The sequence below is a fragment of the Rhipicephalus sanguineus genome, chromosome 10 (genome assembly GCF_013339695.2).
Source record: "Rhipicephalus sanguineus isolate Rsan-2018 chromosome 10, BIME_Rsan_1.4, whole genome shotgun sequence".
NCBI classification, from domain to species: domain Eukaryota; kingdom Metazoa; phylum Arthropoda; class Arachnida; order Ixodida; family Ixodidae; genus Rhipicephalus; species Rhipicephalus sanguineus.
In genome coordinates this window covers 87,573,386-87,597,452 of record NC_051185.1, presented here as the reverse complement: position 1 = coordinate 87,597,452, position 24,067 = coordinate 87,573,386, and the positions used below count along the sequence as shown (strand labels likewise).

At 47.8% G+C, this 24,067-nt stretch overlaps 1 protein-coding gene across 1 annotated transcript in view; it reads right to left on the bottom strand.

Moving 5' to 3' along the window:
• Positions 1–21,091, bottom strand: part of LOC119406578 (cytochrome P450 3A24) — a 63,600-nt gene extending 42,509 nt beyond the window's left edge. Inside the window, exons 1-3 of the mRNA XM_049420146.1 lie at positions 21,062–21,091; positions 15,164–15,216; positions 6,228–6,324 (exon numbers count right to left, since the gene is read on the bottom strand). Of these exons, the coding sequence (XP_049276103.1) occupies positions 6,228–6,324; positions 15,164–15,216; positions 21,062–21,091 (180 nt within the window). The remainder of the gene's footprint in view (positions 1–6,227; positions 6,325–15,163; positions 15,217–21,061) is intronic.
• Between the last annotated feature and the right edge of the window lie 2,976 nt (positions 21,092–24,067).

Here is a 24,067-nt window from a genome sequence, read left to right as displayed (position 1 = left end):
CCATCCCATCCTTATTCTCCTAGTTATTTCACTCTCATGGTTCGGCTCCGCGGTTACTACCTGTCCTAAGTAGACGTACTCCTTTACAACTTCCAGCGTCTCGCCACCTATCGCAAAGCGCTGTTCTCTGCCAAGATTGTTCCACATTACTTTAGTTTTATGCATATTAATTTTCAGGCCTACTCTTCTACTTTCCGTATCCAGTTCAGTAATCATGAGCTGTAATTCGTCTCCCGCGTTACTCATCAATGCAATGTCATCAGCGAATCGCAGGTTACTGAGATACTCTCCATTAACTCTTATCCCTAATTCTTCCCAATCAAGGGCCCTGAAAACCTCCTGTAAACACGCGGTGAATAGCATTGGAGAGATCGTGTCTCCCTGTCGTACGCCCTTCTTTATTGGGATTCTGTCGCTTTCTTTATGAAGGACTATAGTGGCTGTGGATGCGCTGTAGATGTCTTCCATTATGTTTATATAGGCTTCGTCGATGCCCTGATTCCGCAGTGCTTGCATGACTGCTGATGTCTCCACCGAATCAAATGCCTTCTCGTAATCTATGAAGGCTATGTATAGGGGTTGGTTGTATTCCGCGCATTTCTCTATCACCTGATTGATAGTATGAATATGGTCTATTGTTGAGAAGCCTGTACGAAATCCTGCCTGGTCCCTTGGTTGATTAAACTCTAATGTCCTATTAATTCTGCTAGCAATTACTTTTGTGAATACCTTGTAGACAACGGACAGTAAGCTGATGGGCCTGTAATTTTTCAGGTCCTTGACGTCCCCTTTCTTATGGATCAAGATGATGTTGGCATTCCTCCAAGATTCTGGTATCCTCCCTGTCGAGAGACACTTCGTATACAGGGTGGCCAGTTTCTCTAACATAATCTCTCCACCGTCTTTCAGCAGGTCTGATGTTATCTGATCCTCACCAGCGGCTTTGCCTCTTTGCATTCCCTTTAGGGCTTTCTTTACTTCTCCTGTTAATACTGGTGGGATGTCAGATTCCTCTGGGATATTACTGCTTCTTACATTATCATCCTGACTGTCTCGGCTGCTGTACAGATCTCTGTAGAACTCTTCCGCTACCTCAACTATTCTATCCATATTGGTTGTGACCTTGCCATCCTTGTCCCTTAATGCATACATCTGATTTTTGCCTATGCACAGTTTTGTCTTCGTAGCTTTGAGGCTTCTTCCGTTCTTTAGAGCATGCTCAATTCTCTCCATGTTATACTTTCTTATGTCGGCTACTTTACGCCTATTGATCAACTTCGAAAGCTCCGCCAGCTCTATTTTGTCTGTTGCATTTGAGGCTTTCATAGCTTGACGTTTCTTAATGAGGTTTTTCGTCTCTTGGGATAGCTTACCAGTGTCCTGTCTAACGACTGTACCCCCGACTTCCACTGCACACTCCTTAATGATACTAGTCAGATTATCATTCATTGCGTCAACGCTAAGGTCGGTTTCCTCGGTTAAAGCCGCGTACCTATTCTGAAGTGAAACTCTGAATTCTCGTACTTTCCCTCGCAGAGCTAGTTCATTAATCGGCTTCTTCTTGCGTATCAGTTTCTGCCGTTCCTTCCTCACGTCTAGTTGAATTCTAGATCTTACCATTCTATGGTCACTGCATCGGATCTTGTTAACTACTTCCACATCCTGTATAATGCCCGGGTGGTCGCACATTATGAAGTCTATTTCATTTTTAGTTTCGCCATTAGGACTCCTCCACGTCCACTTACGAGTAGTCCGTTTTCTGTAGAAGGTATTCAAGATCCGTAAATTATTGCGTTCTGCGAACTCTACTAGTAACTCCCCTCTGGCATTTCTAGAGCCGATGCCATATTCCCCAACTGCATGATCTCCAGCCTGCTTCTTGCCTACTTTTGCATTAAAGTCGCCCATCAGTACAGTATACTGTGTCTTTACCCTACTCATTGCTGATTCTACGTCTTCGTAGAAGCGTTCAACCAGTTGATCATCATGGCTCGATGTAGGCGCGTAGGCCTGTATCACCTTCATCCTGTACCTCTTATTAAACTTAATCACGATACATAAAACCCTCTCATTAATGCTATAATATTCCTCTATATTGCCAGCTATATTTTTATGAATAAGGAACCCCACTCCTAGTTCTCTTCTGTCAGCTAAGCCACGATAGCATAGGACGTGTCCGTTCTTCAGCACTGTATAAGCCTCCTGTGGTCTCCTAACCTCACTGAGCCCTATTACATCCCATTTAACACCCTCTAATTCCTCGAATAGTACAGCTAGACTCGCCTCACTAGATAAAGTTCTAGCGTTATATGTAGCCAAGTTCAGATTCCAATGGCGGCCTGTCCGGACCCAGAGATTCTTAGCACCCTCTGCTGCGTCGCAGGTCTGACCGCCGCCTTGGTCAGTTGCTTCGCAGCCGCTGGGGACTGAGGGCCGGGGGTTAATTGGTGTATTCATGTGGGAGGTAGTGGCCAAGTACTACACCAGGGTGGCCAATCCTGCTCTGGTGAGGGAGTGCATTGCTGGCTGTGGTCGCCAGTGAGGCTGCACCCCAGGCCTTTTACACAATTCCATCATCACGCGGATTTTTCTTTTTTTTTTTTTTTTTTTAATCCGGTTGGGAATTGTCCGGCACCGGGATTCGAACCACGGACCTCTTGCATGCGAAGCTGATGTTCTACCCACTACGCCATCGCTGCATGTTAAACGCTGCAGTTGAACATAGCCGTGCAATTGTCGTTCTTTCCCGCACGGTTCGCAGAATACGGCATCTCCTTTTATTCTCTAGCACGGTGAGTCTAGTGTACACTGCCGCCTGGGTCTCTCTCTTTTCGGCATGGCTGAGAAGAGCAGCACGGGAGCAGGTATATCCAGGCCGCTAAAAGACCGGTGTCCGTAACCACTATCGCGCGAACTAAAAAAAAAAGACTCCAGAAAAAATTTCCGTGATGGAACAAGGTTCGAACCTGGGCCCTCTGCGTGGGAGCCCAGTATTCTACCTCAGAGCCATGGCGGTGCTTAAAAGTGCTTCGTAAAAAGACCCGAAACAGTTCCTTTCGAAAGTACTTACTGAAATGCCCTGGAGGGCTTCCGCGAGGTGTTTTTGTAGAGCGCCGACAGCAAAATCTATGGGGAGCGCGCCGGCGGTATCCTACCTAGCACGCAATCGAGGCGCGTCCAATAGAGGGCGACTCCGTAACTCCTCGCCGCCAATATACCCTAGTGAACAGAAAACAAGCGGTGAGAAAAAAGATGAAAACAGAAGCAAAGATGCGAAACAACTAAACATCAACTATCACTGAGCCTGCTGCGCCGACTCGCGCATCCCAAAAAACAGAGCTCCCTGTCTGACAATGCAACTGATGGCTTGCTTACGCACGTGCTCCTTTCACGCGTCATCTGGCCTGCCTCACAGATTATGCGCTCGTGCTCTTCTTTATATCTTATCCAGAACTGTGGTCCTTTCAAACTGCGGAGTGCACCAACACGTGCTCACGCGAAGCGACAGCAAGCCATCGTTGCCATTACGAATGTTATCGGCGTGCTCCCGTAAGCGCTTGTTCAGGCATCTGGCCGACGTAGCACGCGCCGCAAGACAACGGCATCCTGTACACCACGCCCTGCGCACAGTCGACAAACTGCGTCCTGTGCTTGACCACGCACTGTTTACCGCGCCTCGGGGCAGGTCCTGTTTGCCAACTGGGCAACTTGTGGAGCACTGAAAACCACTTTCACGTTGAGGCGTTGTCCTATTTTCTTTAGACGATGTGAGACCGAGTGCATATACGGAATGACCGCCAACTTTTCCCGCTTTTCCTCTGTGGTGCTCTCTTCGTTACCGTCACTGCCCTTACGTTTCCTCTTTCTGTGCATTGCCCCTGCCACAGAAATACGCAACTGGCGCGGGTACCCTTCTCTTTCTAGGCGCTTTGACTGTGCCAGGAGACTGGCTTCCAAAACGTGATGGCAGGACCTCTCTAATGCGTTCTGGAAACATGACTGTACGATGGCTCTCTTTACTAGTTTGCTATGTGCCGACGAGAACGGCAGAATAGGCTTCTGCGAACGGGGCTCGTAACACCAGCACGTGTGGTGCTCCGAGAATGAAATCTTAGAGTCGAGAAAGCGGATGTTCTCCCTCTCCGGCGTCACCACTATAGCGGACAGAGGCATTCGCGAAACGTTTCTAACACCTGCGTGACCTTAGCATGAAAAATATCCAAATCGCAGTTCAAGATTATCAGATAATCGTCCACGTAACGAAAAGTTTTTACGAAGGATAATTCACCAAGCCTTTCATTCAATGCCCTGTCAAATTTGGCCAGCAGCAAGTCACTCAGAAAAAGGGCTGTGGACGAACCGATTGAAACACCCTCTTTTTGAATGTACGTCTTCTCACTCCATTCAACGAAGGTCGACGTCATGTACAGAGATAAGAGGTCTAAGAACCCTTTGGACGTCATACACGCGGTGTTCTAAAACGCCAGCACTCCTGAACCATCAATGCACTTTATCGAACCTTTGTGGGGAAGGGAGTAGTAGAGGTCTTTTACGTCAATCGAGAAAGCCGTCAACGCGGTGCCCGATTGCTGCTTCAGAAAGTCAAGACGCTGTGTACCGGAAGAGGTACAGAGCGTCTTGAGGTGTGGCCCAATGTTCGCGGTCGAACCAAAAAATCTGCACCTAAACTTTTACCTTACGTTCGTTCAATGGCAGGACGCCCTCCCGAGGCAGAAAGTGAAAGATGTATTTCTGAAGGCGTAGATGTACTTTCAAAGCGTCCCCAGCAAAGCGGAAGAATTGCTCCAGGCAACTTTGTTGATTACTTCAGGGTGCATGAATTGGCATTACTTCCCGCTGACAAGGAAGGCGGGCTTGCGGTTTTGAGCAAGGACATGTACATCGCAAAGGCCACCGCGGCTGTTTGTTCGGCCTTCCGGGCCTGCACAGATGTGTCGCTTAAAAAAGTTCAGAGCAACGCAAAAAAACTCTGCAAAAGTTTTAACCTCGATAAGCTGGCCGGAATGATTGAGAAAAGCACTCAGATACTGTGACATTACAAAATTTTATCAAAAATCCAGGTGTATTTATCCACCCCCAAGCCCATAACTCGACAGGGCCCAATCGGTAGATTGGAGGCAATTACAAACCCAGACCTTCCCCAACCCCGTTCACCTCAGGAGGATATACCCAGACGTCTATTCAGACGATAACTGCAAATTATGCGGCTGGACTCACGCATCTCTTAGGCACATTCTCTGGGAATGCGCGGTTATAGGCGAAGAACATGCAGTCTCCCCAGATGAAGCTGCGGCGCGGTGGACGGCCGCGCTGCGCAGCTCAAACCTGCACGATCAACTGTGGGCCATCCAGCAAGCCCGTGAGGCGGCGAGGAGACAGGGTCTCCGGTCCTCCTCGGGGGCGGCCTAGGCCCAGGCCACGAATTTGCCGGAGTTCTGAATAAAGTTGTTACCACCACCACCAATACTTTAGGGTGAATGTGCAAATGGCGCGACAGTGTACGAAACAGTCAAAGGGATCACGTAACGAACAAATAGCCAGGATAAAATTAAGTTACCCTGCATCCGATGGCGTATTGCATCACGATATATAGATTATATAAGCTCTAGTTAACTATTTAGGCAGCGAAGGCTTTAGTAGTAATACATGTGAACAAAACCGATAAATTTCATCATAATTAAACTCTCGGTTGCCGGGGAAACGAGGGGAAAAAGCATGTATTCAAATTATGTCTTGACATGTTCCAAACCTGAAAAACTTGCCGACAGCCCATCGCATTTAGCATGTGCGTTCGCTCTGTGTAGAACATTGGTCAGTGAAGACTTTGTGTTTTAATATTAAGAAGACTAACATCATGCAAACAGAGAAACCGCTATTCATGACTTTTGTGACGACGCATGGTGTTTAGTGATTTTGTCTAGTGACGGCCACCGGTGAAGACAAATAATGTGGGTTGTGCCTTACTTCGAAATTCCGTGTCATCTTTGTGTCGTGTACCAAACGTATTCTCTGGTCATTCACATTTACTGAGCGGAATGGCTCGCAATTTTCAGTCTACCAACTCCATGACACTGTAATGGTGCAATTTCTACGCGATAGCTTCAGCAGCTGCACTGTGTGATTGCAAGGCTGCTTGAAAAAGCCACAAGCGTTATATTGAGGGACGCGTTTACAATAAAAAGAAATAGCGAATGAAATTAGCATACCTTCCTGTTGGGCAACAGATGGAAGTCTTTCACGAGGCACTGCTTTACCAAGCGTGGTTCGGCAACAAACAGACATGGCTTCCCTTGTTCATAAGCACTGCGTCAAAGCAAAGCAAGACAATACGATCCAGAGTATCAATTGAAAGAGCGTGCCATACGTGTTTACATGGATAACGTAACTGTGACCATTTATACCCGACATAAATGGACTGTATACCAGATTTGGGACACATCTCGCTGCGCTAGTACCCAGATATGGTGGCCACGGCGACGTTAGTACATAGTAACGTCACCAAAGCGCCGCTTTTGCGTGTGCATGTGACCCTTTCGGAGCGCATTATGACCGTTTGCATTGGTGTTTTGGCGCAAGGAGGGGTTGTGCCGTGTCTATTTGCGGCTTACGCAGCGACTCAAAGTAATAGTACCTTAAGATGGCACGAGTGATGACATCGATGAGCATCTGGCGCTCACTGCAGGAAACACTTTTAGTACTGTTCGTTTTTTCAAACGCGCCGCATTAGCGTTTCGCCGAAGCTTTTTGACCGGAGTTGAATATGGCTGAGGTAGGGAGAAGTTTGAACAAAATGACAGCTAACGTTGCCTACTATTGCGATAAGGCCCTCCCCATAATCACATATATGGGTCATTTCTGAGGCGGATTTCACTTGAGACGTTCCGCGGAAAACATCGATACGGATCTCCAGAACAATTTAAATTTGGGCGCCGATTTTCAAATATAGAGTTTTTACTCCACGGTTATATTTGAACACATGGTGAATAAATGGGGAGTCTCACGAAAAAAAGAAATGCTTGAGTCCAGTCACGTATGTGTCGCTCGTGAACACAGACAACAAGGAAAAAAGTTACACCATCTCCCACTAAAGGGAACCATGAGGAGATGCGAAGCAGCATTGGGGGTGCACACCAAGTTTCCGTTTACGTTCACTCGCCGTTTCCTTAGTGTGTGCTGTTTGTATTTAGTGTTTGTGTTATCATGACGTAGCGAGCCCTGCGCTGCTGCTGCTCCGCGACGATCTCAATCTCGGCAGAGATTGGAGTGCTGCTGGAACTGGCGCCGACGTTGATGTTACAACTCATCTGAACGGGAGCGAAGCGAGAATGACGGAAGCCGACTGAGAGCACGCGATTATATGAAATGGGGGAGGGAGAGGAGAGAAGGCGACCGAACGCCTACGTAAACACCTGCGTAAAGGAGAAGAGTGCGCGGCTGCAGCGCGGGGGAGGAGAGGAGTGAAGGCGACCGAACACCTGCGTAAAGGAGGAGTGTGGCAGAGAGAGTATGCGCATGCGCAGTGGATCGCGGACGCCACCGGATCACGCTCGCTCATTAGATGCTTCGCATCTAAATCTGGCACGAAGACAGTCATGTGCTCGCCGGGCTGCTAGCGAAAGGCTCGTGGGTCCTGCGTTTGATTCCGCTTCTCTAACCATGGTTGACCGCCGCTGTGGTTATCGATGCCTTGTTGGTTCCGCGAGATTATCTCAACGTGTGAACGCGTACCTTCTTTTGCAACCTGTTTCGTTTGTTTGTTTTGTCTCCTTTTTGATTTGTTTTGTTCTCACCAGGGTGGTGCAAGTGCAACGATGGTGGGTGATGAAACAATGAGGAAAAGAAAGGGCGCCTTTGAATAGGACGTACAGGAAAGAGATATGCTCTTTACTGGCCTCCTTGTTCCTTCCCATTGATTTGCGTTATCAGTTTGTACAAAGATGAACCAAGTTGCCCAACGACAAGTTTCGGAACGATACTGGTGTGCATACTGTTTTAGCAGCGAAGCTGTTTAGGTTCGCTGGAATTTGTCTGTAGGAAACAGAATTGATCACCACCATGAACCACACGCGCTCTCTACATCCCTTTGTTTATCTTCGTCCTCTTCTGCTTCGCTCCCTAAACACGCGCGCCGATTTCTCCGGCGTGGCCTGTAATAACCCTCATGAGTGACAGAACGAGTACGGAGAGAGTTAAAGATGGTAAGAAAGAGAACGAGAAAAAAGAAAGAATGCTATATATAGAAAGAGAAAGAAAGAAATGTTTCGCGAAAAAAAATTCCTGAAGAGGCGGGATTCGACCTAGCGTACCCTCAACACAAAGGGGAGCGTCCTAACCACTCGGCTATACAGCCACGCTATCAGAGCATAGCATAGCATTGTATAGTATAGCGTAGAAAGGGGTTCGGAAAGGGAAGTGAGTGCGAGGAGGAGAGATGGGATGGAGAGGAGGGCGAAAGGAGGAGGAGAGTTAGTAAGGAATAGCATAGAAAGTATGAGAAAGAGAGAAATAGAGATAAAGAAATGCGGATAGAGAAAGAAAGAGAGAAAAGAGAGAATCAAAGAAAGAGAGAGAATCAAAGATAGAGAGAGAAAGAAATCGAGTGAGAGATAGAGGGAGCTAAATGTGTAGAAATAAGGAGGAAGGAAGCGAGAAATACAAAGAGAGAGAGAAAAAAGTATGAAAGAGAAAGAAAGATAGAAAGAGCAAGAAGGAAAAATAAAGAGAGAGAGAAATGAAAAAAATAAATAGAAATTTACGTTCGTCATACAGTCGCGTCGCGCAATGCCAATTTTGGTTTATATCAAGCTAGCGAAACAGCCGGGATCGCACCATGAGCGTGGCATGTAAATCATGACATACATGACATGCATGTCATGGTTGTCATGTTACCCCCTGTTATTCATGTTCTGCATACAGTCACATCGAGCAATACCAATTTTTGTGTATATCGATCTAGCGAAACGGCCAAGAGTGCACCATGAGCGTGGCATGTAAATCACGTCGTACATAACATGCATGTCATGATTTTCATGTTACAACGTGTCAGTTAGGTTTGTCATACCGAAATGTCTCGTCATACCAGTTTTGGAATATATCCATTTATTTAAACAGCCGCTAGCGCCCCGAGACCATGTCTTGTAAATCATGCTGCACATGACATGTGCGTCGTGACTTGCACGTTAGGAACTGTCAATATGTTGGTCATGTACTCTTGTCACGCCATACCAATTTTGCTATATATAAAATTAACGGAACGGCCGCAAGAGGTCCAAGGCTGTGCAATGTAAATCATGCTGTTCATGACATGCATGTCATGATTTTCATGTTATGACCTGTCATTTATGTTCGTCATGCGGTCTTGTTATGCCATACCAATTTTGGTTTGCATCCGCTTAACGAAACGGCCAGGGGAGCACTAACGTCGTAGGCGGATAGATAGATAGATAGATAGATAGATAGATAGATAGATAGATAGATAGATAGATAGATAGATAGATAGATAGATAGATAGATAGATAGATAGATAGATAGATAGATAGATAGATAGATAGATACTGAAAGTGCTTCGGTTCGCTAAGAAATTATTACTGAGCATTCGAGCTGGCCCCATAAGGCTGAGTTTTTTCTATACTGAACGAACATGCAGATAGCAATAATTGCAAAGGAAGATGTCTGTACTAATGTGTTGGTCGTGTGAATGCATATATATATATATATATATATATATATATATATATATATATATATATATATATATATATGATGTCGTATGACGGTTTATTGACAAAGTACTGACGACTTGTGCAGTCGAAGTAGCGCCGGTCCAACAGGAACTCAGATCACGCGCACAGCAACAGCCGACCGAGCGTGGCTTCTCCCTCCTCTTAACTACAATATATATATATATATATATATATATATATATATATATATATATATATATATGACAGTACCCACAGCCAGCCGGTATAACTGTTTTCCCCAACGCCAGGACAACGTAGGTGCCCATCTGCTCCGCCGTCTCTTTAGCGTTGCGTCCCCGGTGCGAGCTACAGTATTTTTTTTTTTGCTTTTCGAATAAACTGTGTTTATTGCTCCAGGTGGTTCTCTTTTGTTTCCTCGGATGTAGATATGGATGTTCGGCAGTGCATGTGCGGCAGTGCATGTACCACCCTAGCGGTACATGCAGCAACCGGTGCTACGTGCTGCGTACTTGCGAGGCGCAGTAGCATGCCGGAGAAGGGCGTTGTGACCTTACGTAATTTTCGAATAAAGTTCTCGTCCATGACTGAAATCGCAGCCCCAGTGTCAATAAGCGCAGTTGCGGCAGTTCCTTCTACTGTGACGTCGAGTAAATTGCGTGGTGACTGTGCAGGCCTTGTAGAAGTCGCGAAGCTGGCAGTTCGTGCCTGCGGAACTGCAGCAACTAGTTTCCCTCGCTGGGTGACTGCCGACTACGTAAGGGTGAAGGCGAACGACGACGGGGTGACGGGGAGCGATGGTTGCTGAAAGGTCGTCGTGGAGGCGGCGAAAAGTCGGAGCTGAGACGCGTGGCGTGGTCGCTAGTAGCGTGTGGGTAGCCGTATCCGGGCGTTGCGGCAGCTTGATGCGCAGGTGACATGCGACGGTTGCAGAAGCGCGCCACATGGCCGGCGAAACCGCAAGCGAAGCATATGGGCCGGTTGTCGCGTGTGCGCCAGGGGTTCTGAGCATATTGACTTCGAGTTGGCATTGGAGGCGCAGGAGGCTGGGCTGTTCGCGGGTGCCTTGCTTCAGAGTAGGCGAATGTCGGCGGCGGTGGTCGTGCCGCGGCCGCGGCATAGGTCAGAGGTGCAGCAACAGGCAAACATGGCTGGGTGAAAGGTACCGATTCGGCAAGTTGCTCGCGGATAGCCCTCCTGATGGGATTAGCCAGCGATGCGTCAGGTTGTAGGGGTCGATCGCTCAGAGGCAGCATAGAGAGCTGGCGCGCCACCTCCTCTCGAATAAAGTCTTTGATTTGGCTAGAGAGTGATGCAGCGGGCGACGGGTGGGAGGCTAGCGTGAGGCTCGAGAGTGGTTCAGCAGCTGCGACAGCGCTGCGTGCAAGGACCCTTTGTCGACGCAGCTCATCGAAACTCTGGCAAAGAGTAACGACGTCCGCGACCGAAGCAGGGTTCCGCGCCAGAAGCATCTGAAATGCCTCGTCCTCGATACCTTTGAGGATATGTTTCACTTTCTCCTCTTCGCTCATGGAGGCATTGACGCGGGAGCAAATGTTTACGACATCCTCGATGTAGCTCGTATAGGTCTCACCGGGCTGTTGAGCACGCTGGCGTAGACGTTGTTCAGCGCGCAGCTTTCGCAAAGTCGGGCGGCCGAAGACGTCTGCGATCGCTGTCTTGAATTCAGACCAGGTATGGAGCTCGTGCTCGTGGTTGTGAAACCAGAGGTTGGCGACGTCAGAAAGATAGAAGATGACAACACGGAGTTTGGCCGGGTCATCCCAGTTGTTGGTCTCACTGACGCGCTCATAGGTGGAAAGCCAATCTTCCACGTCAGCCTCACCGGTTCCGCTAAAGATAGGAGGGTTACGGTACCGCTGAATGGCGCCGCTGGAGCTGGAAGCCGCGGCGGTGTCGGGCTGACTGGTGGCAATGTCGGTCATTGCAGCAGTTGAAGCAGCGGGCAACGTTCGGTTGCGAAGTTCCACGTTGAGGTCAGGAATTGCAGCAACCTCCACCAGATGTCGTATGACGGTTTATTGACAAAGTACTGACGACTTGTGCAGTCGAAGTAGCGCCGGTCCAACAGGAACGCAGATCACGCGCACAGCAACAGCCGACCGAGCGTGGCTTCTCCCTCCTCTTAACTACAATATATATATATATATATATATATATATATAATATATATATATATATATATATATATATATATATATATATATATATATATATATATATATATATATATATATATATATGACAGTACCCACAGCCAGCCGGTATAACTGTTTTCCCCAACGCCAGGACAACGTAGGTGCCCATCTTCTCCGCCGTCTCTTTAGCGTTGCGTCCCCGGTGCGAGCTACAGTATTTTTTTTTGCTTTTCGAATAAACTGTGTTTATTGCTCCAGGTGGTTCTCTTTTGTTTCCTCGGATGTAGATATGGATGTTCGGCAGTGCATGTGCGGTTGCGTGTTCTTTATTGTTTTGGAATAAGGCGAAGGGTACTGTAAAGATTGGGCCCTGTAGAGCTCCGCAGTCAGATCGCCAGTGCTACACAGGAGAGGTTCGCGCTTGAGGCTATTTACTGCTTTGCAAAAAGACCCTATACAGTCTTCATGTCGGGAAGGAACCACATTAACATATGTAATGTAGCGTTGCAGAAGAGTAAAGGCCAGGCTGCGCTTTCCGCGCAGGCGTGCCCTTTTTTTTAATGACCGTACGGTTTGGCTGTACAACTGGTTCTGGCTGGCTGAAGAAGAGGCAGAGGCTAGAACCTAGGGGGGGGGGGGCATCTATTTCCTACAAAAATGTAGTGATCTTCGATATAAGGATGCGATCTTGCGTCATGTTTAGGCCAGACAACGATTCCTGACGTGGAACAGGGCGGCGGGTGACGGGGCGTCGGTTGAGCTCGTCGTAGCTTTGACAAAGCTAAATAACTTGGACAGTACAGCGGCTTTTTGAAATCAGCCCCTGAAACGCCTCCTCATCGATGCCCTTCGGTGTCTGCTTTAGTTAATCCCCATCGTTCACTGGCGCATCGATACATCGCACAAATCAGTGACATCCTCCAGATAACTGATAAAAAATGTGCAATGGCTTAGCTCGGCTATGCCAGGATATACGTAGCGTTAGCAAAGGTTCAGCTGATTATTCTTAGCTTTCCAGATTGTGTAGGATTATTAGCCTTCTTCTGTTCATTCTTCGTACGCTGAACCGCTAATTGCCAGCCAACTACTTCGGGATCCGATGAGTTAAGCTTCTCGGCTCTTCCGCGTCGTCGAGCAGCATTTGCGCTCTCCTTCTTCATGGCGTTACCCACCTGCAAACGCCAGTCAGAGGCGCTATCAAGCGGCCCCAGCGCAGTGTCAAACGGCGACTGCACAGCGAAGACGAATAGCTGCGCGCGCACCGGCACCACTGTGTCTACGACGTCACTCCTCTCGAATGCGGCGCAGACCAGCAGCGGCGAGCCGCGCGCGGCAGTGGCGGAGTCGGCGCGCGCGCCGGCGCCAGTGTGTCTACTGCGCCTACAACGCTACTCCTCCCGAACGCGCACACCAGCAGCGGCGAGCCGCGCGCGGCGTTGTCGGAGAGCGCGTGAGATGCCAGCTCCGCTGACCCAGCTGTGTGACATCAGTGATCCTCGCGCATGCGCAGCACGGCTCGTGACCATCCACGCGAAATCGGCTCCGGCTAGGCAAGTGTAGCTAACGCTACAAAATATCACTAGGTTGCCGATATCGCGCGTGCGGGCGCTCTTCCGCACTAAGGTTTTGAATAGCAGGACAACGGAATACTGCAGAACCTTACCTTGGTCGCACTCAACATTATAATGGCGCTTTCGTGGTTCCGAAACTACATTTCGGCTATAACGGCTAAGTAGCAACCTATGGTGGTGAGTTTCATGGTATCATTCCATTGGTTGTGAACATTCAAGTCGTGCTCATAAACGACTGCGAGTCATCAGCACCAGGGTAATTAGTGCCACCGGAAGGGTTCCGCTGACGGATGGAACCGCGGCATGCAGTGGCCTTGGCAGCAGGTACTGGTGGTCTTGTGTTGTTTCTTGTGGTTCTGCAGGCTCGTACAGTATGGCTGTCCAATCCCAGAATGGCAGAAGAGCCAGCTACCTCCACTTCCAAAATACAACGGGAAGAAAACAAACAAACAGCAAAACACGACAGTGTAGGCCTAGCCCGTCACAGCAGCAAGAACATCTAGCACAAGCTTCTCCTACGTGACGCTGCCGGTCTGAGTGCGCAGCTCTGCAGGATGCATTTTTCTTCCTTATAGCGCGTGTTGGTGTATCCCCGCTAGCCCCCTTCCCTATTTCTCCGACGAAAATTGCACCATTACCTTGCCAACTTCAGTGCTGAAAAAGGCCGTTCCGTGGCCAATACATCAAATCGTTCACTGTTGTCGTGCGCTTCCTGAAGCTATAGAGCTTCAGATGGCTCATGAATAGAAAAATCCGCCGTGTGTCACGAAAACATGGTGCCTAAACTCCCACTGGCTGCGAAGTAACGCCGCATGTGCGATTCCATGAACCTCAAATGGAGAAGGTAAACGCTCTGTGGTGCAGATTATGGAGTGCTCCATTAAGTGCGCTGCCAATTGTGGCCGCTGTCGATGGGCTGGGGATTGAGGGGCAGCATGACTCATAGTTCCGGTTCTTCCTCGATAACGTGATTTTTTTACGTGTCGTAGCACCTACAAATGTCGACGCATATGAGAAGAACGGAATGCGTTTCAATGCGGCGAATGCTCCCGCCTTAGATGTGCTGTTGGGAGCGCGAATATCGGAGGCCCTTCATTAACTCCCATTCTTTGATGGCGTTAGGCCTCGAACTAGGTTTAATGCGGCCTCCCGTTTAACGCACCTGCGGGACTATGGCATGGGTGGTGCTGTTTGCGGTAACTGAACGTGCTCTGACTGCACCAGCCCGAAATGGACATATCCATTAGGTGGAAAGTTTCAAAACCGGTCCCCAGGCCTTGCGCGAGGCCATCGTCCGTGTTTCACGTCACATTCGCTTCCCTTATGTCTGCGATTCGCGCGTTGCTTGTGCGCAAAGGTATCCCTTCAGTTGTAACCTGGCTTCGGTATTTGAACTATAACGACAATAAGTTTATACAAAACAAAATGAATTTGAAAGCAATAGAACCGGCTGGCGTTATTGTTTGCATTACGAAGCTACCACTCCACGCTCTTCCGTCGTCTTCCCTACTGGACTAAACCGGCGCCTTCAAGATAGGAGACATGTGTACTCTGTTTCATGACATCATACTACTTGCAGCAAGTTCCTGAGAACAACACTTTTGTCACTTCATTATTGCGAATGAAAGTTTCGCTCTATGCAGATAATGCTACGTTTCTTATTTGTGCAGCGCATCGTGTCATGAACGAAAGCAGGCGTAGAAATTCTTACCCGTATATTCGACCATGTTTCTTATATCTTTCCTGATCGATGAGGCATACTGGCTGTAAGAAACACAAATTTTTATTTATGACTTTGCACATGTGGTCCAAAAAATGACAGGACACGGCGAAGAAGTTACCCAAAGCAGTGGCACAGCATTTTAATGTAGCAGGTCACAATTTCGAAGATCTCAAACTTTACATACTTCAGGCAAACTTCCGGTCCCCAAGAGACAGAAAATATGCAGAGTCATACCTTATTCACAAGTTCAATGCACTCCAGCCAGCAGGTATTAACGTTTCTAAGGGGGCTCTTGAATTTATTCGGTATGGCACATACGCAACGAAAACCAATGAGAGTTAAGTCGTTCCTCTAGGAATTTTCAACCTACTATTGTTCAACTGCCACGTGCTTCCACTGACAATCATTCAGCGAAACGTATACCCTCCCGTCTCCCGCCCCCCCGCTTTTTGTTCCTTTTTTTTCCCGCGTTCCTAATGACTCACCCAGTCGTCACGGTGGCCTCTCCCTCCTCCCCCACCCCTTCTTCCTTCTGATGGAGAAGGCACGAAGCATATACACACGATAGCTAAGGAAATCAGTTCCAGCCTTGAGGAAGACAAGTCCACTTGTCGAAACGTCGGCTGGAGCACCCACCCCCTGTTTACGGATATTTTCATTGCACATGTGGGCAGTACAAACTTTCCAGTGAATAACTTGCATCACGCAATGTACGCGCTTGGGTGTATCGTTGAAGTAGAAGCATACCTTCGACAATAATTCCTTGGCAGGTCCGAATATCAAGGAAAGCTTCTCGTGGGCCACGCCATGATTTTTCCAGTAGTTGCGGCGTCTTGCTGCGTACCTGTTGACAGCGTCATAATACAGTCATCGAAAGGAAACGAATAGTGGGTTTAGCTTTGAGATTTCATTGTGACCCTCTCAGACACTTGACACGCATGGAAAGTTTGCACGTAACTAATCGATGGTGCTACTGACAACACAAGTTGTCAATATCAACGCAACACAACACACAACCAAAGGCATGCATTGATCTGGTGATGAAGACCGAACTGGCTGAATAAATGGCTGTCAACCCGCCCAGATGTGGCCACACGAACAGCTTGCCAACAACCGGACAGTTTAGCTTGTGACCATTGGCTGCATATCCGGAATTACACATGTGAATACCTATACCGGAGCAGAACGCAGTATCCGTCGTAGCCTGCCAGGTCGACCTCAGAGGAAAATGTTTTAAATAATATGCTACTACAGAAACAAATCGAAACATAACCTTGATCAGAAAGAAAACTTCAACGAAAAACCACTTCTACGTAATTCACCTCGAGAACTTTGAGTGGCGCCCTCTCGCGTGTGACGCTAGAGAGGGGACTCGAGTGCTGCTCTTCGCGCGGGCATTCGCTACGTCAAGGCTGCTCGACGCTACCGGCCAGTCTCTGCAGCTCGAGTTATTGAAACATTAGTGGGCAAGTTCATAAAGCAAATTTTAATGAACGTTCAAGCAAAATGCCCAGCGAAATTGACCTGAGTTGCCGGCAGGAGCACGTTCAGTGTCGATTGCTCCTGCTGTCGTCTGCTAGCCATAAATGTCTACATCTGCATGTATGGCGACGACTTCTTTTGGCGATTGTTTTATGGCTGTGGAACACTCAAAATTGAATTTCCGGTCCATTTTCAATCACTTATTTCAGCGTTTAGGTTTCGGCTACCACGTGCTGCGTGTGTTCGGTTGCCAAGCCAGCTCGTACGATTCATTTTCTTTGGTCGGAGTATTAAGCGCATGACAAGCGACGTGTGATGTCATTCAAATAAATTAAATGGTCGTTACAGGCAAGAACCTTTCATTAAATTTAAGTTTTCAGCAGCTGCCGTGTAGGCGCGTTGTAAGTACTTCAAGTTTAAACAAGAAAAAATTCGGCAGATCCCACGTACCGTGGTAGTCGATGTTATGCGAAGCATGCGGCGGGTAGGGGACTGTGGCGTAACTTTTTTTACTGAGCGACACGTTACAAAATGACGCTAAAGATTTGCATAAATTTTATACGCACACATGTATATGTTGCAGAGCCGCATATGTGTTATATAACCAGTTGTTTACGGTTACGTATGCAACGTGGGCATTACCAACACCAGAAGCGGTAAGCTGATACGTAGTGCTTATACGTGTCTCGAGAACGCACGCACGTTTCACGAACCCGTGTACATGTGTGCAAGAAGTTCTTGACAGTTCTTGAACGAGGGCATCATAACCGTAATCAGTGAGCACCAGCAGCTGGTCATGACTTGTCATAGTATCCGGTCGTGATCGTGGTGACGAGGGGTCCATGTGTAGTGAAGTATGTGGTATAGTAGAGCTGTTGGAATTCGTGGATGCCTCGGTCATTTCGTCGACAAATTGTCTGTCGACAGAGCCGGCGACATGTCGGAACCTGAAGCCACCCATCGCATCGGTGAGGTATAGGCCGTCGAGGCTGGTAGGCCTGGATAGTCCTACGTAGACCAACATCAGTGGATGGTGTTTGTCGTATTCGTAGACTACCTGGGTGTGTGTGGCCTACGTATCCTGGTCTACAAAGCGGCTGTCAATCAATCTGGCATCATCCTCGGTCAGCACGAGGCCATCGCCCAGCCTCGTTAGAAATAAAGAGGGCAGTGCGTCGTTCAGGTGGACGAAGTGCACTTTACGGGGCGGTGATGTGGATATCATATGTAACTTTCGTTAATGTATTCCTCCGGGCTCGAGCAATGCTTCAATATAGCTTGCTGAACCATAGAATGCAAACGTCAAGTTTATTAAACTGCTATAAAAGCGGAGCCAACACTGGAACTACAGACGTTAATCTGGTATGACGCCTGTATCGTAGGAGTACAAGTCGTAGGAGTATCATGTAGCGTTTATCGCTTTCTTGTAAAATTAGATAGCCAGCACCACAAACACAATTGACGTTGCACCGATATGACGCCTGCGTAGGCTGTTTTTTCAAACCAGTTTATAGACCTGGCGTGGCTCAGTGGTAGAATACCTGATAGCCACGCAGAATGCTTGGGTTCGATTCCTGCTGGAATCCTAATTTTCGTTCTTTCTATTCGTCGAGTCAATGCTGCCGATGTTGGTTTTCCTTAACGCTTTAGCATTTAAGTAACCAATGGTCTGTTCTCGCCGTTCCTGGGTAGATATAAACTGTCAATCACCTGTGGCGCATACCCGTACACCGCGGCCCATGGTAAACGGGTATGTGCCACACGTGTCTAGTGGAAAGGGTTTGACGACGTACGCGACAGGATTTTAACGTTATTCATGTCACGACTCAGCAGTCATATTCATCAAATCCTCTTACCCTCCCATGCAAATTTTGGTCTACACCAAGTTAAGGAGGCGATCATGAGAGCACCCAGACGTAGGCGGCTAGATAGATAGATAGATAGATAGATAGATACGCAGATAGAAACGCTCAAAGTGCCAGAGGTTCGCTAAGAAATGCTTCGCATTTAATAAAAAGGTTGAGAGCACGTGCCAAAAGGGGATGCACGACGGTGATATGAAATATTTTGTAGGTCGTGCGGAGCTTTCTTTTTTTTTTTGCCGCCTATTTTTAACCCATACGTTATGAAATCAACGTTTGCTGACTCGTTCCCGGTCGTTTGGAAGCATGCTGTTCAGAATTAGTGTAATCATAATAACATAGATAAACACAAAGCTTTTGCATCAAAAGTCGTAGTAAGATATATTTGCAAATGAAATAGTGTAAATCACTCTCAAGGGTTGATTCATGGTAGGGCGTGATGCGGTCACTGTACTAAGAAGACACGCAGGTTGCCTCATGCATTTGCCTAAGATGACTGGAAGGCGAAATCCATCTTCTTCTTTTAGATGCGAAAGCATCTTATGCTCCGGCCAGTGTACGTTCTGCGGCGTCCTCACCCATACTGCGCATGCGCCAACTCTCCCCCTCCTCTCGTTGGAGGTGGCGTGATCGCTGCCTCCGTTTCATTTCTGCTCTCCCGTTTCTCTCTCTCCGCCACAGCTGTGCATCGTATATAATGCGGCGCGCGCTCACTCCCGTTGCACTCTCCTTCGCAACGGCGCTATGGATGGTCGCGAAGCTGAAAGTAAATGGCAACGCCGGCAAGCGAGTCTCGAAGCTCCGAAAGCGCGCGTTCGCTGTGCTTCCGTCATTTTCTCTCTGTGCAACGGTGTGTGAAACGCCATGAACAACATCAACGTCGGCGCTAGTTGCAGCGGCAGCGCCACCGCCGCGGAGCAGAGGAGGGCTCGGGAAGCCGAACGTCAGCGTCGGCACGCGGTAATTACGCCTGGACAACCACCGTTTCATAAGTCGCATAAGAGAAACGGAAACTCGATGCGCACCCCCCGCGATGCTTTCGCATCCCACCATGGTTGCCCGTAGGGGGAGATGATGTCTAATTTTTTGTTCATCGATGTTCAGTCGATGTTCCCCGCCTCCTTCCGAATGCTTTTTGGACGTCACGTGGTTTTTCGCTGCCTCCAGGATTGGAGGCATTGCAAGCTTTTTACACATCGCCTGCTTTTGAATTGCCTCCGTGATCGACCCACCGATCACGGCGGTAATAAAGACGGACGACGTCATGTGATGACGTGATCATGTGACGTGACGTTATGACGTCACAAATATTGGCGATCTGTGATGTCATGAGGACGTCATAAGGTGACGTCATCGTGTGATGATTTTTTGCATCACTCGGTTGAGGCTGCCGACTAGGGACGCCGACGGTGAATTTTGGCGTTTGATAAGGAATCCAAAGCTTTCACCTTAAAATACTCAATCTTGTTACAGCGCGGTAAAGAATAGCCAAAAGAATGGTGGAAAAGAGCTCTCTTTCTCCTCTTCTTGGACCTATTCGCCGATATCTTCTACTGTTTACCAAGCTCTATTATCGGTGACAAGCGAAACACGAACAGCGGAGCGCGTTCGCCAAGCATTAGAAACTGTATAATGCGTGCTTCCTGCCATCACCATTGACATGCACGCACACCCGATTAGGCAGCACTGCGCAATAGAAATCCTGAATCGGCTCACGAGCGGCAAACCGCAAGAGCGTATCTATCGCTAATCACAAGGGTGCGAACTGTGCCACGCGCACCACTGCTGGCGTTTCATTCGGAGCCGATAGTACGTGTAACAAGTTTCAATGTGCATTCAACTCGCCCAATCTACGCTAGTTTTCTGCAATAACGCGCTTGTCGATGAAGTTATCAATTTTATTTTGTCAGCAAACGTATTTTGTACTTCCGGCACACTGCAGCGCAAAAAAACACACAACGGACGGAACACGAAAGACGAAGACGAGCGCTGAACTTGCAACAACATTTATTGAAAAGATTGCACATGTGCAATTTTTCCAATAAAGGTTATTGAAAAAATTGCACATGTGCAATTTTTCCAATAGAGGTTGTTGCAAGTGTAGTGGATGACGTCTGCACCGGGCAGCATAAGTATATATACATATTTATGCTGCCCGGTGCAGACGGGATCCACTACTACATGCGCAAGAACGTCAACTCTTTATCAGTTAGTTGTAGGGAAGGCACGCTTACAGAACTTTCCGCCAGATAGGAAATGCGTTCTTCTTATATGATTTCTCGGGTGATCAGTTCTTCTTAATGACGGACCTGTTATTTAGCTCGGGTGCGCAATCCTGACAGGTTATACAATAGCTGGCTAGGAAACCTTAAACATCCATTCCGTCACGCCAATTTTTTACATGGTTCGCATGCTCCCTTAGCCTATCGTTGACGCCTCGCCCGGTTTGGCCAACGTACACTTTTCCGCACTTTAAAGGAATTTTGTACACCGCCCCTTCTGCGCAATCAACAAAGGGCCGCCTGTGCTTTGTGCCACAGACCTGCTGCTTCCTTGCCTCGTGGTCGGTCATTCTGCAGAGCTTAGACCGCCTGTGTGGTGTCGTGAATACGACTTTCACGTCGCACCGCTGGGCCACCTTTTTCAAGTTTCGTGAAAGCTTGCGCACATAAGTTTGTGCACGTAAGCTATTTCAACGCCATGCAGCCCAGTGAGTGACGCTACGAACTCGGTGGCATGATCGTCATGGCAATGGCTCTGTGTATATAGAAGATACGTTAAATGTTAACGTTTGTTAACCTTCTCCAATGCTAGGAGCCATCTAATGAACGATCATTACAAAAAATACAGCTAATAGTCGAGGAACGCAGTGCGACGTGAGCGGACTATAAAGCAAATGCTGCTGTTATAGCCACAGCCTACCAGACGACAAAAGCAGAATCCCCGCCTTTGCGTCACCGGAGCGCCGTTCGCAGCGCCGCCCTCCGTGGCGCACCAGGCAAATAGGCACGATTATTCCTAGCACCCGGCACCTACCGGTATAAGAGCAAGCAATATATTAATCTCGATGGTTCTATTCTAAAGATACGTGCGGTCACGATCGGTAGCACTTAAAGCGGCTGACGAACTGTTCTCCCATGCATTCATGGCGCATCCAAGAAACTTCATAATAATTGTTGGGGTGTTACATTCGAGAAGCACGGTATGATGAAAGATGCCGTAGTGGAGAGGTTCGGAAATTTTGACCGCCTGGTGTTGAACGTGGTCCTAAATCTAATTTAACGGACCGCTAGCCATTCGCCTCCATCTAAATGCGGGCGCCGCGTCCGGGATTTGATCTCGCGAGATTCGGGTCAGCATTCGAGCACCTTAACCACTAAACTAGCGTGGCGGGTTCTCCCAAACCTAATGAAAGAGAAGAGTGCGTGACGACGTAGCTTTTTTTTTTCAGGTAATAGAAAACGTTTGCGCCTTTGCGTTAGGACTAGCCCAGTTGCTTAGTCGCGCAGTACATAGCAATAACCATAAGAAAAAGTGTGTAAGGTACCTCTGTCATGAGGTTTGTCTTACGTAGGACAGACAGGTAGATGTCCTCATGTTAGACTGCAAGGACATATCAATAAAATGCGAAAAGGGCGATAAGGTCTCCTTAGTTTGCATTGTGGACATGTGGCTGCATTCTGTTCTTTCAGAACGAGCGTAGTTTACCTATTCACACTAATGAAAATATTATTGACAATTGAAACTGCGACGATCGCTCAAGATGATCGGTGCTGCAAGCCGTCAATAGCTTTAACCTAGAAGCAGCTCAGTGTCGTGCGTTTGCGCATGCGCTCGTTTTCATCGTAAGCGGGCTGGATGTTCTTTGGTTGTATTCTTTTTTTGAGGGCTGACCCATGTTGGCTTCGTGTTTAGGAAAGGCGCGACTTTTATGATTGTTTATTTTTCCTATACTCTTGTTGTTCAAAAGTAAAATTTCAGGTGCAAGTCAGCGCTCGCCTTCGTCGGTCGTTGTCCTGTTTGTGCGCTGGAGTCACACACGTAGTGGAGCGCAAGCTTATTGGATACGCCCATACCATAATAGTCAAAGTGCTGACTATCCTGTTCTAAAAACTCTAATATATTTTTGAAGGTCACTATAAGAGGCAACAAGAATTTCCCAGTTACTTACATGTAAAGTAGAATGATAGCTGTCACACCAAGAAGAATACCGTCAGCTAGGCTCAGCAGGAACGCCATTGTAAAGCCTTCTCGTCACAAATGGAAGTCCCGTACTAGAGACGCAACTATTCGAGCATACGCGCCTTCCTTCTTTTGTGACACCTCATATGAGAGGGAGGGCTGAGAAAACTCACAATGCTGCGTTGCTAAATGCGGCATGCAAAACACGTATCTGGCAGATAACTAAATATACCTTCCGTTTCCACTTCTTCTAAAAGAAGAAAGCGATAACATACAGTATTTGGACAGAAACGAGGTGCTACGCATATCAGGAGTTACAAAGTTCGTTGCTGCGCTGCACGCGCTTGGCAACACATCAGTATTGCAGCGAGACATTTTTTTTGTTAAGGGGAAGGGGGTTGCAAACAAATTTTATGTATGTTCCTGGGTGCGTTTATATGTTTGCACGTATATACATGTACACACATGCAAAATTGAAAAACTTTGGGTGCGGGGGGGGGGGGTCTTAAACTTTGACTTCCCTGCTAGAACACATCGCGCACACTGCAAACGCAAACTAGCCTAATTGGGCGTTTTAAGGGCTACAATCGTGCATAATACTACCTTTATCTGGACAGTACTCCCTTAGGGTGCAATGAAGTGGGTGTAAAAAGGTTCTGCGTTCTCAATTTTACTTAGTTAAGAAATTACGTGGAAGAAAGAAGGTAAATTTACTATCTGACGCCATTCGTCAAATGGAGTTTAAGAACAAAAAACTTCCATCTCACTTCCTCTCGCAAGTTTCTCTATTTTTTCCGAAGCTTTCCATAATGGCTTCAGCGCTGGCGGGCATGTATGCAGCTGTGCGGGGGAAAGAAGTAAAAGAAAGAAATAAAGAAACAAAGAAACTAAAAGGAAAAGCATGCGAACCTTCGATTTGGCCAGTCGGCACCACACGCACACTCAGTATACCCTTGTGTATAACGAATTGGCTAGACGCTGCATGCTTCAGCGCACTGAATAAAATCCCGTGCACAAATATTCCAAAGAAAGAGACATACGCAACTCTTCAAGCGGCCCCTCTGAACGTGTGCTGTATGCGTTCCAGAGGAAGCGAGAGGGCGCCCTTTGACATTGGCGGCGGCAGCCCACTGCGGCCCGCCACTGCCAGCTCAAGCGCAAGCCAGACGAGGTGCTACCGAAGTGAAATGGGTAAAGATTTGCGACGCATGCGCGCGAGGAAAAAAAATAGAAAAAAAAAGTCACACTTTTGCCGCGACGGCGAAGCAATGAATGCGATAGCAACAAAGTGGAATGTAACGTGAAGAACGGAAAGCAGCTCGAAATTGCCAGCGTGTCGCTCGAGCCCAAAGGACGCACGAAAAGA